The 14391-nt window shown below is 41.3% G+C and overlaps 1 protein-coding gene across 3 annotated transcripts in view; it reads left to right on the top strand.

The window, feature by feature from the left end:
- CDKL4 (cyclin dependent kinase like 4) overlaps nucleotides 1–14171 on the top strand; it is a 42701-nt gene extending 28530 nt beyond the window's left edge. For all 3 annotated transcript variants that reach the window (XM_032881978.1, XM_032881976.1, XM_032881979.1), the window contains exons 5-10: nucleotides 1669–1759; nucleotides 2669–2866; nucleotides 4273–4355; nucleotides 5208–5264; nucleotides 10699–10833; nucleotides 13025–14171. In XM_032881978.1, coding sequence (XP_032737869.1) covers nucleotides 1669–1759; nucleotides 2669–2866; nucleotides 4273–4355; nucleotides 5208–5264; nucleotides 10699–10833; nucleotides 13025–13126 — 666 coding nt within the window. In that variant the 3' untranslated portion in view covers nucleotides 13127–14171. The remainder of the gene's footprint in view (nucleotides 1–1668; nucleotides 1760–2668; nucleotides 2867–4272; nucleotides 4356–5207; nucleotides 5265–10698; nucleotides 10834–13024) is intronic.
- Nucleotides 14172–14391: the final 220 nt, after the last annotated feature.

Below are 14391 nucleotides of genomic sequence, written 5' to 3'. Positions count from 1 at the left end.
TTTAAATAGGCCAAAAGACTAGTGTCGATTTAAGTCTATTTCCTTGATAATGGCGCACGTAGTCCAGAAATTTTAGAATTTGATGCAAACTCTCTTGGGACATAACCCGTTCCTAGTAAGTCACCGGCTATTGTCACTATTGTCACTAGGACTCAGAAGTGTTAATCTGAGTTTCGTAAATGTGTTGCTTAAAAGGCAGAACCTCAAAACTATGTTGGTTTATGCTATAGCGATGTATTTTTTAAAAATCAGTATCTAAGGCCTTAGGACTTTAAAGAGGCCTAGACGTTTCTTCTGTTGGTCATACAAATTATGAGATAGTTGTGAGACTAACTAGGAACAAGCTTCTACTACCACTGCCATTTTTGTGATCTAAAATGAATTTGGGACTCAGCCTTTCCTCTTCCCAGATAGCTACCCAGAAGCAAAGAAAAATTACTTCAGAATTGTCAATGTGGCAGGAATATATAAAGGGACTGACAGAATACAGAGGAGTGAGGCAAAAGGAGCCAGTTACTGTGACACTCAATCCAGAGACCCTATCAGTGGCCACCTGCCGTCACAAGGTAGTGGCAGGAATGAAGGAATTCACGCGCAAGGACTATGGAAAGGACAGAGCTCTAGATGAGGGCTGAGCACCATCCGTTTTGTCGGTTTGCTTGTCTGGGAGGGGGAAGAACTGGAAAGATAAAGTGCTGAAGAATAGGGCCTGAGTTGTGTTCTTGGAGGGCCTCCACACCATGGAGCAGCCACTTCTGGAAGAACAAGGAGTGAGGCTCAGGCAACCTGCTTTACCCCAGCGTGGCCCTCGCACGTCCAGCAAGGAGCACGTGTTCCATTCAGGGCCTTTACAGCAGTGCAGCACATTGTGAGGTCCCTGCCTGCAGAGGAATACTGGGAGCCTCTGTGAGGGGAGAATGCTTCACGGGGGGGTCCTGCTCTCCCAGGAGGGACCCCGGCCGACAGCGCTGTGCGGTCATCTCTCAGGAGAGCTACTAATGCTCCCAGCTTAGCTCACTGCTGAGGAAGTGGCACTGGTCCTTGTCCCCTGATGCGGAAGCCTCAGCATCTCTTGAGCAGTAGGTGACCATACCTCCCAGCTTACCCAGGACAGTTGTGGTGTGGTCCTGTTGTCCCTGCGTACTTAACTAGCAGAGCTCCTTTCACACATCCCAATTTGAGCAATAAATAATATGGTCACTCTAGTTATAAGTCGATTTTTTAAGCACTTTTTTGGTTATCATACAAATGTTTTTCCAATTTCTCAAATCTGTAATACTTATTCAACCTGAATTGGGATTCCTGGGTGGCAGTTCTTATCAGAGGTACACTGAGTCTAATCTCATCTAGAGTTTTACTTCTTGCAGTTTAAGTAGAGCCCATAAAATGTGGAAGAAATAATTGCATGACACGGCCTCCTTAAAAAAAAAAGTTTTCTTATCCAACAATTAGAATTTCAATTCCTTCACTTATATAGCAGCATTCTGACTTTTTTCTTTTGGTGGGATAAGATTTACAAGTGAAAATTTTCCAATTAAAGTTTTTCTAGAAAGATGAAGAAAAAGCATCTTTATCTCACAAGCTGTGTTTATCATCTAAACTAATATTTAATGTTTATTATCTTTGTAATTTGATGACCCAGAGAAATAATCAAATATTATCTTACAGTGTATTCACAGAGATGTAAAACCTGAAAATATTCTAATAACTAAGCAAGGAATAATCAAGATCTGTGACTTTGGGTTTGCACGAATTCTGAGTAAGTAGGAATTTTTCACTTACCCATCCAATTCAGATGATTATGAAATGATACAAACTCTTACTTGTTTTAGATATTGAACAGGTGCTAAATGTGACACTGTGATTATTCAAAGAGGAAAAGTTCACTTTTACCTTTTACCCAGTACCTTAGTGCGCTCTGCAATTCCACTCCACTCCATTCCAGTAGAATTCACTAGATGTCATGTTTATGTGCTTTGCCTCACAAAGGAAAAGAATTATAAGATGCATTTCTGCTCTTCATGCACTTATAATCTGAAGTAAAAGAAACAAAACACAATACAGGATGGTTCACAGTGAAGTACAAAAGCAAGGGTGAGGTGGTTCCCTGGAGGCAGACATTACTGTGTCCCAGAGACATCAGGAAAACCCTGTGGGGTTCGTAAGACTAGAAGACTAAGCGGAAAATTCTGGAGAGCCTTCAGAGACAGTGTAAGATAAAGGAAGTCATTCCACACTGGTGGGGGTGGGGGTTGGGAACCAAAGGGAAAAGGGAACAAATCATTATTCCTCCCTGAATCTAAAACTGTATGGGAGGCAAAAACCCACTGCAAGGTGGGTGTACACAACCACTACTCTGGCAGGACAGACACAGGGGGCTTCACTGCGCACCTGGAAGTTGGCTTCAACCTGAGGTTACACTACAGAAACCCTCACTCCTGCCCCCCTCTCTGGGTGGGCCAACACATGTGTTCACTAAGCCGAGGGACCCTTGGGAGTTGAGCTGACGGTCTGAGCGCACAGTGGAAGTATTCGGGCAGTTGGGCCTTTGCTGCCTCCAGAGTGAGGAGTGTTGTGGCCTCGGAGTTACTGAAGCTTGCCTGAATGCCTGACCTGCTCCACATGTCACAGGAATGTGACCCACCTGATCTGGCTGACGCATTTGCAGTTCCAGGAGATGCCTACACTGATTACGTGGCGACACGGTGGTACCGAGCTCCGGAACTTCTTGTGGGAGACACACAGTACGGTTCCTCCGTGGACGTATGGGCCGCTGGCTGTGTTTTTGCAGAGCTTCTGACAGGCCAGCCACTCTGGCCTGGAAAATCAGATGTGGACCAGCTTTATCTGATCATCAGAACACTGGGTAGGTGTTGCATTTTATGGCTTACAGAGCTGCTCAATTGTTAGAGAGATAGAACGTCACTGTACCGAACAAGAGCCTTCTTGCTCTTCCTAAGTGCTACTCGGTTGCTTGTGCTGGGTTGTTGCCAGAACCCAACCATTTTCTCCATGTGGAGTCATGACTCTGCTCAGCAAGGGGCTCTCAGATGCCTTTTCGAGTCAAGTCAATTAGCCTTGGAATAACTATCCACTTACTTTCCATGTCAGGCTAAGACAGGGACAAGGATAAGAGTCATGTGCATAGAGCAGACTCGAAGAGATATTTGATCAAATGTCATTTCTGCCCACTGCAAAGGAGGGCTTTCCCCCCTTTACTCTAGAGCAGGAGTCAATAGACCTTCTACAAAGGGCCCGATGATAAATATTTTAGGTTTTGTAGGCTATACTGTCTCTGTTGCAACTTCTCAACTCTGCTACTTTGTATAGCACTTAAGAATTTATTAATTACTTTCACACACTTAATCTCTCCCAGTCTTAAGAAAAACCCATTAAGGATTATAACATTTTTAATTGCGCCTATGTTACAAGTGAGGAAACTGAGGCTCAGGGAGCTTCCATGATTGGCTTGAAGTCATATAAATGTTAGATGCAGAGCAGGAATAGGACTCAAGGGGCCCCTTCCATAAGCTTCCACCATGTGTCAGCATCCGTGGGCAGTTGGAAGAGGACGTGACCCAGAAGGTTGGCTGAAGCTTTACACGAAGCAGCATGGACACAAGGAAAGTGATACATTTACACACCCGATGGTATTTATTAATCCCTGCCCCAAGCCTATCCTGACAGCCCAACTCCTGGGCAATGGAAGCCCTGCTCTTTGGTCTGATGCTGGTCCCTGTTTGGTTCCAACACATTCTTTCTGAGAATTCTACAGCATGAAAAATGTAGGGTAGAGGATCACCACAGGCCACACATTAAGTATATATTGTTTGACTGATTGCTGAAAAGGACTGTGGAAATTTACATTAAGCAGACATGAGACAGACCTGAGTTTGAATCCTGCATCTGTCCCTTAATGACCATGTGACTTTAGACAGGTTATTGAACTTCTAAGCCTCATTTCGCTCATTAAAAATAACAACTACTGTGAGATAGTTATGAGATCTGTTGTAAAGCCCTCAGCATGGTCTTCTTGCCTCATCTTCTGGCGGGGGCTGAGTGGCAGACAGAGCCACACATGGCAAAGAGAGTTGCATGGGAGGATCGCCCCTTCCCTGAGGAGCCTCGTTTTTGCAGCGACTTGTTCCTCCCAAATCTGGAAGGAATGATCAGGCTTAGTATTTCTTGTATATCTGGACTTCAGAAGTTAATCTTTTAAACACTTTCATTTTTATTAAATTTGTCATGAGTTACATGGTTTGTATTTTGCAGGAAAACTAATCCCAAGACATCAATCTATCTTCAAAAGTAACCAGTTTTTTCATGGCATCAGTATTCCTGAGCCAGAAGACATGGTAAACTGCTCATTCTTGGATATTTTATTATTTGTGTTGCAACTTTCTTTAAAGGGGTATTTTTTTTTAAGTATCTGTACTTTTGGCTCCTGTTTTCCTTCTAGCACATTGACACAGATCAAAGAAGTTATATAAAACAGCATAAATTAACCAAGAGAATGCTTTAAAAATCTACTTGCCCTATCTAGTCAAGGATTAACTTAATGTTAAATTTGAAGTGGAGATATATTTAGTTCCTTACGAAAATACCTTGATCCTTTTAGTCAAAATACTCAGTACCTTTCCCTGAAGTAATTATCTGTTTAACAGTACTTACTGTAGTCTTTATTTTGAAAACATGCATTCTCGATTTTTTTGGCTTATAAAACAAAGCTCAAGTCCATAAAAACAGTTTCTCGGTAATGGATATTTTCAAGTGGAAAGTCATTCTACAAAATGATCTTCATTGTATCCAAAATCAAAACTCCAAACCGGCTTCTCCCTCTCCCTCTGCTTGTCATTCCCCCTGCTCTCTCTCTCTCTCTCTCTCTATCAAATAAATAAATAAAATCTCTAAAAAATAAAATAAAATAAAGTACTGTTGTAGGATTTCAGGGACACTTGGAGCTCACATTTACCAAGCATCAATTGTAAGGCATTGTGAAATTTAAAAAATAATTCCAGTTTTTGTCTTTTAAATCTTATACTATAGTGTAAAATTATATAAAAATAGAACTTTTTAAAAAGTCCTTAAAAGGAATTATCTAACCTACTAGGGGAGGTCTTTCTCCAAAGTGTTCTTATTTCTAAAATAGTCAGAATAAACATAACTTTGTTGTCATGTAAACTGAAATTCTTTATTTTGTTTTCTAGGAAACTCTTGAAGAAAAGTTCTCAGATGCTCATCCCATGTCTTTGAATTTCATGAAGGTACTTAAGAATCAATTATAACCATTACTGCCTGCAAAATGTAATAATTGAAGCTAGTAACTCTGGGAGGGATTGACAACAGGGCAGATAATGCCAAGTAGTCACTGAAAATAATAAGGAACTATAAAATAATTATAGTTAAAGAAATCAGTAAGTGAAACACTAATCTTTCTAACATATCCATTAAAACTAGTCAAAGATAGAAGAGTAAATTAGCATTTGCTGTGATGAACACTATTACTTCTTTTGCATTTATTAAGAAATTTAACTGTTAACTCGGTAAATTTATGAGGATGAAGGTCTAGAACTGTACTGTCCAATATTGTAGTCAGTAGTTATATATTACTATTGAACACTTGAAATATGGCTAATTAGAATGAAGATGTACTAGATTTCTAAGAAAATTGCTATAATAAAGAATATTAAATATTTCACTCAGAAGTTTTATGATATTAATTACATGTTGAACTGATTACATTTTAGATACATTGGGTTAAATAAACTTTAAAATCGTCATTTTAAAAAAATTGGTAGACCAGGCAAACTCAGAAACATGCAGACACCAGATATAGCTCTTTCACTAGGCCTGAAAGAAATAGTCAAACAAAGCACAAATTCTAATAAAAAGCAGAAGAAATTCACCTATGACTAGTCTGCCATTCATGCTTAACCAACTGACCCATGCTAGAAGATGTGACTCTTAAAACCACTGTGGATACTGAAAGCTCTTACTGGGATACGGATGAAGATATCAGTAACCGTGTCTATTTTTAGCAACCAATTAAGTTCTATCTATAGCAGTGGTTTCCATATTACTCATCAAAATGACTACTCCTCAAAATGGGCTTTTCAAAAATATACATTCCAGTATCTAACCTCAAGAGTTAGAGAAGCAAAATCTCTGTATAGGACCTTGGAATGTGTATCTTTAAACATCCCCCTAGGTGATTATGATCCACAGCCTAGCTCAGAGGTTACCTGATCTAGAAGGTAGAGCCACCTGGATGACCTAGAGTCCATTGTGTAGACTAGCCATTGTGCTAGCGGTGGTCGCCGCCAAGGTGCTATCCAGGGTGCTGGATTCCTTTGGTCTGAGTCCTCCTGAAAGCCTGACGTCTGGGCCCTCAGACAGCACTTACCAGAACTTTGCTGGCCCTAAGCTGCCTTCTCTCTGTCTCCCTGCTCTGACCTGCCTTAACCCAGCACTCTGCGTGCCCTGTCCTAGACCTCCAGTTTCCCAGCCTTGTTCTGGATAGGCCATTCTGACCCACCTGCGCTTCAGCAAGACCTCCTGCGGCGAGGGCGTCTGTCTGTCCAGCTCCGCAATCCCAACCCATTCTCAGGTGCCGGCCAAACCTCCTGCTGGTTACTCCTCTAACCAAGGACAGAGAAAACTTCCTGGAAGGCAATTCCAGGGCAGAAAAACTCCAAGGTCTAGGACAAACCCTCTGTCATCAGTTCCAAAGGTGACGTGCCTTATTTGTCTGCCCACTTCTGGATGAAGCTCGTTTTGTCACTCAGCCATTTGATTTGTACCTGTAATGTCTGACCGCACACCCAGGGATTCTCTAAGTGCATCAGGGGTTGCGCTGCTGCACGGGTTACACCCTATCTCCTAGATTCCTGCTCCAGGCTAGATGAAGAAAGGCTTTCTTTCACTAACGGCAATTGAGACATCTTTAATAACAAATAAGACCCAGGTCCCATAACAGGTAGTCATCCCATGGGACGAGGCCATCCTCCATGCAGGCGTCTGCTCAATGGGTGAAGTACCAGCCAATGACAGTGCCGAAGCCGGGGGTGGCATGGAGTAGCCGATCTACAGCAGAGCTTGCGCGTTTCTCTTTAGTAGGTTTTAAATGAGACAGCAGACACAGTATTACTTATTTCTCAGTTGCTTTCATAGCGGTAACATCTTATCACTCTATCAGTTTAATCTGGCCAGAGAAGAAGTCTGTAGGCTCCTGGAAATATTTTTAAGGCTTTTCTGTGAAATCTGAAGTTTCAAGAAAAGGATCTTGACATGTACTTTGCAGTTCCAATTTCTTTCTTTTTTTTCTTTTAAGGTTTTATTTATTTATTTGACAGAGATCGCAAGTAGGCAGAGCAGCAGGCAGAGGGAGAGGGGGAAGCAGTCTCCCTGCTGAGCAGAGAGCCCAATGTGGGGCTCGATCCCAAGACCCTGAGACCATGACATGAGCTGAAGGTAGAGGCTTAACCAACTGAGCCACCCAGGTGCCCCCGCAGTTCCAATTTCTTATCCCTCATCTTAAAAACCTTTCTCTGGTTGGGGACACTCTGATCAGGGAACACCTCTGAAAATTCATCGGCCTCCTGGTGTATAGAAAGGTATTAATCTAGGCAGCCAATAACTCAGAAGCCTCAACTCCACCCAATTCATCTCATTACTTCTAGAACTGACAAAATAGGAGGTCATTCTCGCCCAGGTCCCATGGAACAGCTCAGCATTAGCAGCCTCTTTTTAGAATCTAAAAACGTTCTTTAAAGTAAAAACCAATAGGTATTTAATAGACTGTATTTCAAGAGATTGAAAGCCCGTTAAAGAAAGTTGATGAATTCAACAAATTATTGGAAATTAAACTGATAGGACTTAGTTATAATTCAGATCTGGGGAGTAAGTAGAGGAGGGCCGCAACCATGAGATATCTGTTCCAGTTTCCTAGAGCTGTTGTAACAAAGTACCACCAGCTGGGTGACTGCAAGCAACAGAAAATTTATTCTCACAGTTCTGGAAAGTAGAGGTCTCAAACCAAAGTGTTTATAGGGCCATGCTCTCTCTGAAGTTTTCAGGGTGGGTCCTTCCTGGCCTCTACCAGCTTCTGGTAGCTCCAGACATTCTTGAGCTTGTGAAAGCAGAACTTCAACTTCTGCTTCTGTCTTCTGGTGTTTTCTCTGTGTCTGTCTTTGCACTATCTTCTCTCTTATAAGAACACCATCCCATTGGGTTAGGGCCCAACCTGTTCCAGTATGATCTCATGTTAACAATTTACATTTGCAAAGACCCTATTTCCAAAAACAAGGTCAACACGATACAGTTCTGGGACTTAGGGCTTCAACATGGTTTGGTGGGAACACAAGTCAATCCGTAACAGTGCCCTTGAGATAGAAGTGTTAAGTAGGCCACAGCATATGTGGGTCTGGAGTTCAAAGGAGAGGTCTGGACTAGAAATATACATATGGAAGTCTCTGATAAACCTTAGTAATTGAAGACTTAAGAATCAGTGAGATTATCTGGAAACAGAAGGGAGAAAGGAGAACCTAGGACTGAGCCTGGAGGAGTCCCACCCACCCACTGTAAAGAAGAAGGTAAACTAACACAGGCTGGTTTGAGAAGGGGTGGTCACGAGGTAAGAAGAAGGAAAGGGAGGCATCAAGAAGCCAAAGGGAGATTCAAGGAGGAGGATGTGGTCAGTAGTGTCTAACATTGTGGAGATGAGAACATGATCTACCCACTAGATGTATGAATAACAGAAGTCACTTAAATGGAATGATGGAGGCAAAAGCCAGAACAGAGTGATGAAGAAATAGACTACCACAGTTTATACTCAGAATCTTTGAATATCAGTCTCTCTGTGCTGGTTATAGTCCCGACAGTGTTAGGGTTTGAGGAGACAGACCCCAGTAGCAGTTATACTTAATTCTGGTAGGGATCATCAACATGGGCGTGGGTGGGACCTGCTTGGAGCAGGTGGCAGCTCTGGAGGGACAAGTGAACTTGAGTATGCCGAGCAGGACTGTTTCCTAAAATCGGGTCCAATCAGACATGGCTCTAAGGGGCAGGTGAGACTGTAGGGGTGGTGGCATTCGCAAGGGTCTCAGAGACCTGTCAGCTGGGGCTAGGGAGGCACAGACACCACAGGGCAGCCCCTGCTGGGGCAGCCACAGTCAGCATAATTATCTGGACACCCAAATGCCTCAAAAATAAGTCTGTTATGTTGATAAGTGTTAATTCTCTATTATGGTCATAAGGCAAGAAATTTCAGGGCTCCTGTGCCTCGATGTTCTAAGGCGGTTCTAATTCCTTAGGGATCACGATCTTTCTCCATGGGAAAAGCCCCATTCTCGGGCCAAAGAGTATCAGGGCTTCTTGAAGAAAATCTCTGCGACAGGATTCCACCAACCCTGCTGCTGCCAGAGTCCTCCCCTCTCTTGGAGGCAAAGCTAGAGGCTTGTAGTAGTCTCTAATATAAAGGGTCATGATGCTACCTTTTCCTTTTTGCCTCTAGTTATTCTTACATAAATATATATACCAATTATCCAGGTTTTAGATTTGTTGCATTACAAAGACTTTATTTTTTTAATTTTTTAAAAGGTTTTATGTATTTATTAGACAAAGATTACAAGTAGGCAGAGAGGCAGGCAGACAGAGAGAGGAGGAAGCAGGCTCCCCACTGAGCAGAGAGCCTGATGCGGGACTTGATCCCAGGACCCTGAGATCATGACCTGAGCCGAAGGCAGAGGCTTAACTCACTGAGCCACCCAGGCACCCCGATTATGAAGACTTTAAAGACAGATACTTTAGCCATCTCCCTAAACCGGTGGTTCTCAAACTTGAGCAGGTATCAGAATCACCCAGAGAGCTTATCAAATGCAGACTGGTGGACTCCCACCCCAGTGCTTTTGATGGAGCAGGAACTGCATTTACAAGAAGTTGCTCCGGAATGCTAATGCGGCTGGTCCTGGGATCACACCCAGTATCACACTTAACGTATCCCACAAACTATTTGCTTTGACAAGTAGTGAAAAGATGTCATTGGTAAAAACACCTGATATATGGGATGCCTGGGTGGCTCAGTTAAGCATCTGCCTTTGGCTCAGGTCATGATCTCAGGGTCCCCGGATCACATCCCATATCAGGCTCCGTGCTCAGCAGGGAGTCATTTTCTCCTTCTGCCTCTGCCCACCACTCCCCCTGCTTGTGCTCTGTATCTCTTTCTCTCTGACAAAGTCTTTGAAGAAAAAAAAAGGAAAGAAACACCTGCTGTACTTGTAGCCTCCTTCCAGAGACATTGAATGTTCAATTCCACCCTCAAGACTTTGAATGGCAAAAACAAAAAAAGTAATTCTAGTTATTAATGAGTTTCAAGTACTTGATAATATACAAACCTGAAAATTTTCTTTTTTTTAAAGATTTTATTTATTTATTTGACAGACAGAGATCACAAGAAGGCAAAGAAGCAGGCAGAGAGAGGGGGAAGCAGGCTCCCTGCTGGGCAGAGAGCCCAATGCGGGGCTCAATCCCAAGACCCTGAGATCATGACCTGAGCCGATGGCAGAGGCTTAACCCACTGAGCCACCCAGGTGCCCCAAACCTGAAAATTTTCTAAGCTCATATTTGCTCTAATAAGTTATTCAGTTTCAGGTCATAGTAACAAAATAGGCCGCTCTTTTCACACTTTATTTTTTTCCAAAGGAGTGTCTAAAGATGAATCCTGATGACAGATTAACCTGTGCCCAACTCCTGGAGAGCCCCTACTTTGATTCTTTTCATGAAGACCAAATTAAAAGAAAAGCACGTACTGAAGGAAGAAACAGAAGACGCCAGCAGGTACCTCTGTTCAAAAGTTAAAGCGCTATAAAAATGATTTTTTTTTTCTTTTTCTGCCTTTCAGCGTGAGACTAGGTGGACACCAAGACCTTTCTTTGCACTGGTTTAGTTGTATTTGTTTATCTTAATAAATTTTGGTGATTGATGTAATAAAACCATAAAAACTATGAAAATATACTAATTTGTTGCAAAATCTTATTCCAAATATACTTGAATCAAAGTATTGCTCAACTTTTTGCTATGCTGATTGGATAGTTCACCTTCCAGATCACAGACGCAAAATACAGCAACTTCGTACAATAAAACCCCCAAAAACAGCAGGACTGAGTTTGAATGTTACCAAGGAATTCCAGGACCCTCTGTCGCCTCCAGACACACCATAAAGAAAACTCAACTCTTCCCTTCTTCTTACTGATGGCAGGCACCTAAGCCTGCCTTCCCTAGGCTTTTCTTCAAAAACCAAGGACAAGCTCTGGCAGATACTAAGAGATGAAACTCAAAGGCCTGAGAACCAAATCCTATCCTAAAATGTAGCCAATATCAATATCATAGAACAACATGATGAATATGACAAGCCTTAATTCTGCAGTTTCTCGGTTTACTATTGCTTTACTTGGTTTCAGAAAAACTTTGAAATGAAAACATAAACCCCATGGAAGTAGATTTGTTTTGGTTTGGGTGTTATTTTTTATCTTGTGTCCCAGCACCTAAAACAGTGTCTGACCTATAGAAGGTACTCGGTAAATATTATCCAAATAAATAGCTGAATGCCGCTTATTAATAAAAAAAAAAATGTAACTTTCGAGTTAGCAGACGAACAATCATCCCATTCTGTTTGCTTCAGGGTCCACCTTGGATCTACTTATTGGTCATTTATCTTCTTCTTAGCATGTCTACCATAAAGGAAGAAAGCAGGGGTTTATTTTTCAACCTTTTGATCATTAAGATCAAAGTTTATTGAGAAAGATCAAATTAATAAGATGACATGTTAAGATGATTTTCAAATGTTTACTACATAGACCATTTTATCTTCTACTGTTTTAAATTATGTGTTTGCAGGTCAAACCCAAAGCACTCTGCTTAACCAAAAGATTAGGGTTTGCTCAAGTAAGTCTGAGCCAGCTGTTCGAAATGCAGGGTGCGTTGTGTGTAAAAACACTGTCCCCTTGGAAACATCTCACCAGATTCCCCGCGCTTGGCCTGGGAAGGTGAACCGCAGCACCGCCCCTTCCTGGCCCCTGGGTTCCTAATGGCCGTTCTCCCGGCCTGGCCTGGAGGGTGGGGTGGAGAATGCTGCCCTTCCTGTAAGTCTGGAGACTTACACAGCTGTGTTCCCCATTCCTTAATACCCGGTAGCCCAGCTGATACAGTTCAGGGACTTTATTTCTCCAAAAGGAAAAGGAGCACAAAGAGCAGCATAGACCTAAATAATCTCATTTGCAGAACTTAGGTCATGTTCTCTGTCCTTAGTCAACTGCATCCTGTCCGCACTTCATGAGGAAGACTTACTAGAGCCCCCGCCACTGAGACCATGCCTAACCCTCTCCCGCCACCAGGTGAACTCTCTGGACAGCAAGGCCAAGAGGAAGGCAGGGATGTCTTTCAGGTTCTGGTTTTCTTTCAAAACATGGGCCTCTTCCCTAAACGTCTTACCGTTATCAGAAAATAAACTAAAAATTCAAAAAGATCTTTTCATCCAATGTGCTTTCACTTTGTGAGTTCAAATTCCCCCCTGGATACCAACTTCTAGATCTCTGAGTGAGTAATCCAACAATTTCCTTAACACTAAATATTGTTTAGTATTGTTAGTAAAGAGGTATTAAATCTTTACTGTTTTGCCAAATATCCTAAAATTAATAATTTAAGATAGGTAGAATGTAGATGCTCAGAAATTATTGTCTAATAGCTGGTGGTATCTAGCTTTTAAACACTGACTAGATACTCAGAAATGAACATTCTGAAATAAATCAACTATATCCATGAGAATCCTAGAATAAGTAATAGAACCTAATTTTCAAGTATCAGAATATCACAATTTTAGGAAAGGTAACCCTGTTTGATTTTTTAATTGATCTCTTCTGACATCTTTGTATCATATGTATCCTTTTTGTTTTACCATCATTAAATCAAACTATACAAATAGGAGTTCTTTTCCATTTACTTTCTTATTTTTGTCTTGTTCTGCTATTAGAATCAACTGTTGCCTCTCATACCAGGAAGCCACATCTCCCCCACACCTGATGGAAGAAAACAAGTCCTCCAGTTAAAATTTGATCATCTTCCAAACATTTAGGAAAATGTTCTTTCAAGTGGAAAGTAATTTAATATGTACACATTTTTGTACAAGAGAGATAGGGATTCTCAGTGTTTCAAATGCAAATGAGCCATATGAAAATTAAGATGCCTTCTAGAATTGTTTTGCTCTGATCATTACTGATTCCTCTGCCCATGCTTTTTACATGCCAACTTTATCTTTTAGAACATTTTCTTTAAATGTTAGAGAGTCTGAAACTGCACATATGGAGGAGACATTTTCCATTTCATCAGAGCAGCCCTTCCAGAGGCAATTTAGAGAATTTGTGGGCTTGTACGTTGATTTTTAGAAAAGAGTTACATATGTCATTTTGGTTTACCTGACTACATAATGTCTTAGAGCATTACCAAATAGCTTGCCCAACTGTTTGTGTAAGGAATGACATTATGTTTCTGCATTTTAATTCATACTTATTGTAACCAGGTCTGTTGAGTAATGCTGGATTTTATATTGGTGTAGGAAGGGAACCTGGAAATGTCATGTAGGTTTATCCCTCGATTCCAGGGAAGACTCTACTTTCTCTGTCTCATGAGACATCGATGATTCCAATTTTAAAGCAAGCCAGAGAAAATTCCATACATTTACATGGCAAATAAGGAACTACGAGGAATTACCATCCTCAGGACATAATACCCTGTGATAATTGACTGCTGACTCTAATGCTGTCCTTTAGAACATCGTGGTTTCTTTTTCTTTTTCCTGGCTTGATCACCTCAGTGCCTAGATGTATCCTGTTGGGTGTATGTCCTAAATATTTGGTTCAAGGTCAATACACTTCCAAACATTTGAATCCATAGCCTCTGTGAACTTGTGCAGCCCTAAACTTGTGTATCAAGATCAGGTTTGTAAATGCTTCCAACAGCAAAAAGATTATTTTTCAGTTACCTTCTTTGTGTCTCCTACCAAAAAAAAGAAGCAAACAAACAAAACACCACCCAATAGGTGACCCCAGTTTACATTGGGATATTTTCTCGAGTAAACCTGACAGATACACCTACATACACACATATGTACCCATCTATATATATATATATATATATATGTTTATAATTAAAAGTTTTGAAACAACATAGTAGATGCCTTTTATCCTAGACATGGAAGAATGATGCAGTCTGTTTAAAGGGCTTTTCGTTTGCTAGCAAGGAACTCATGTAAAATAATATGGGGTTGTCTATCGCTGTCTGGCATAAAGGCACAAAATAGTGATGTTTCAATAAATATTAAGATTATTGCATTAACTCTTT

This window comes from Lontra canadensis, unplaced genomic scaffold (assembly GCF_010015895.1).
Source record: "Lontra canadensis isolate GAN:19392208 unplaced genomic scaffold, GSC_riverotter_1.0 scaffold78, whole genome shotgun sequence".
In the NCBI taxonomy this organism is placed as follows: Eukaryota; Metazoa; Chordata; class Mammalia; order Carnivora; family Mustelidae; genus Lontra; species Lontra canadensis.
This window is presented reverse-complemented; position numbering and strand designations above follow the sequence as displayed.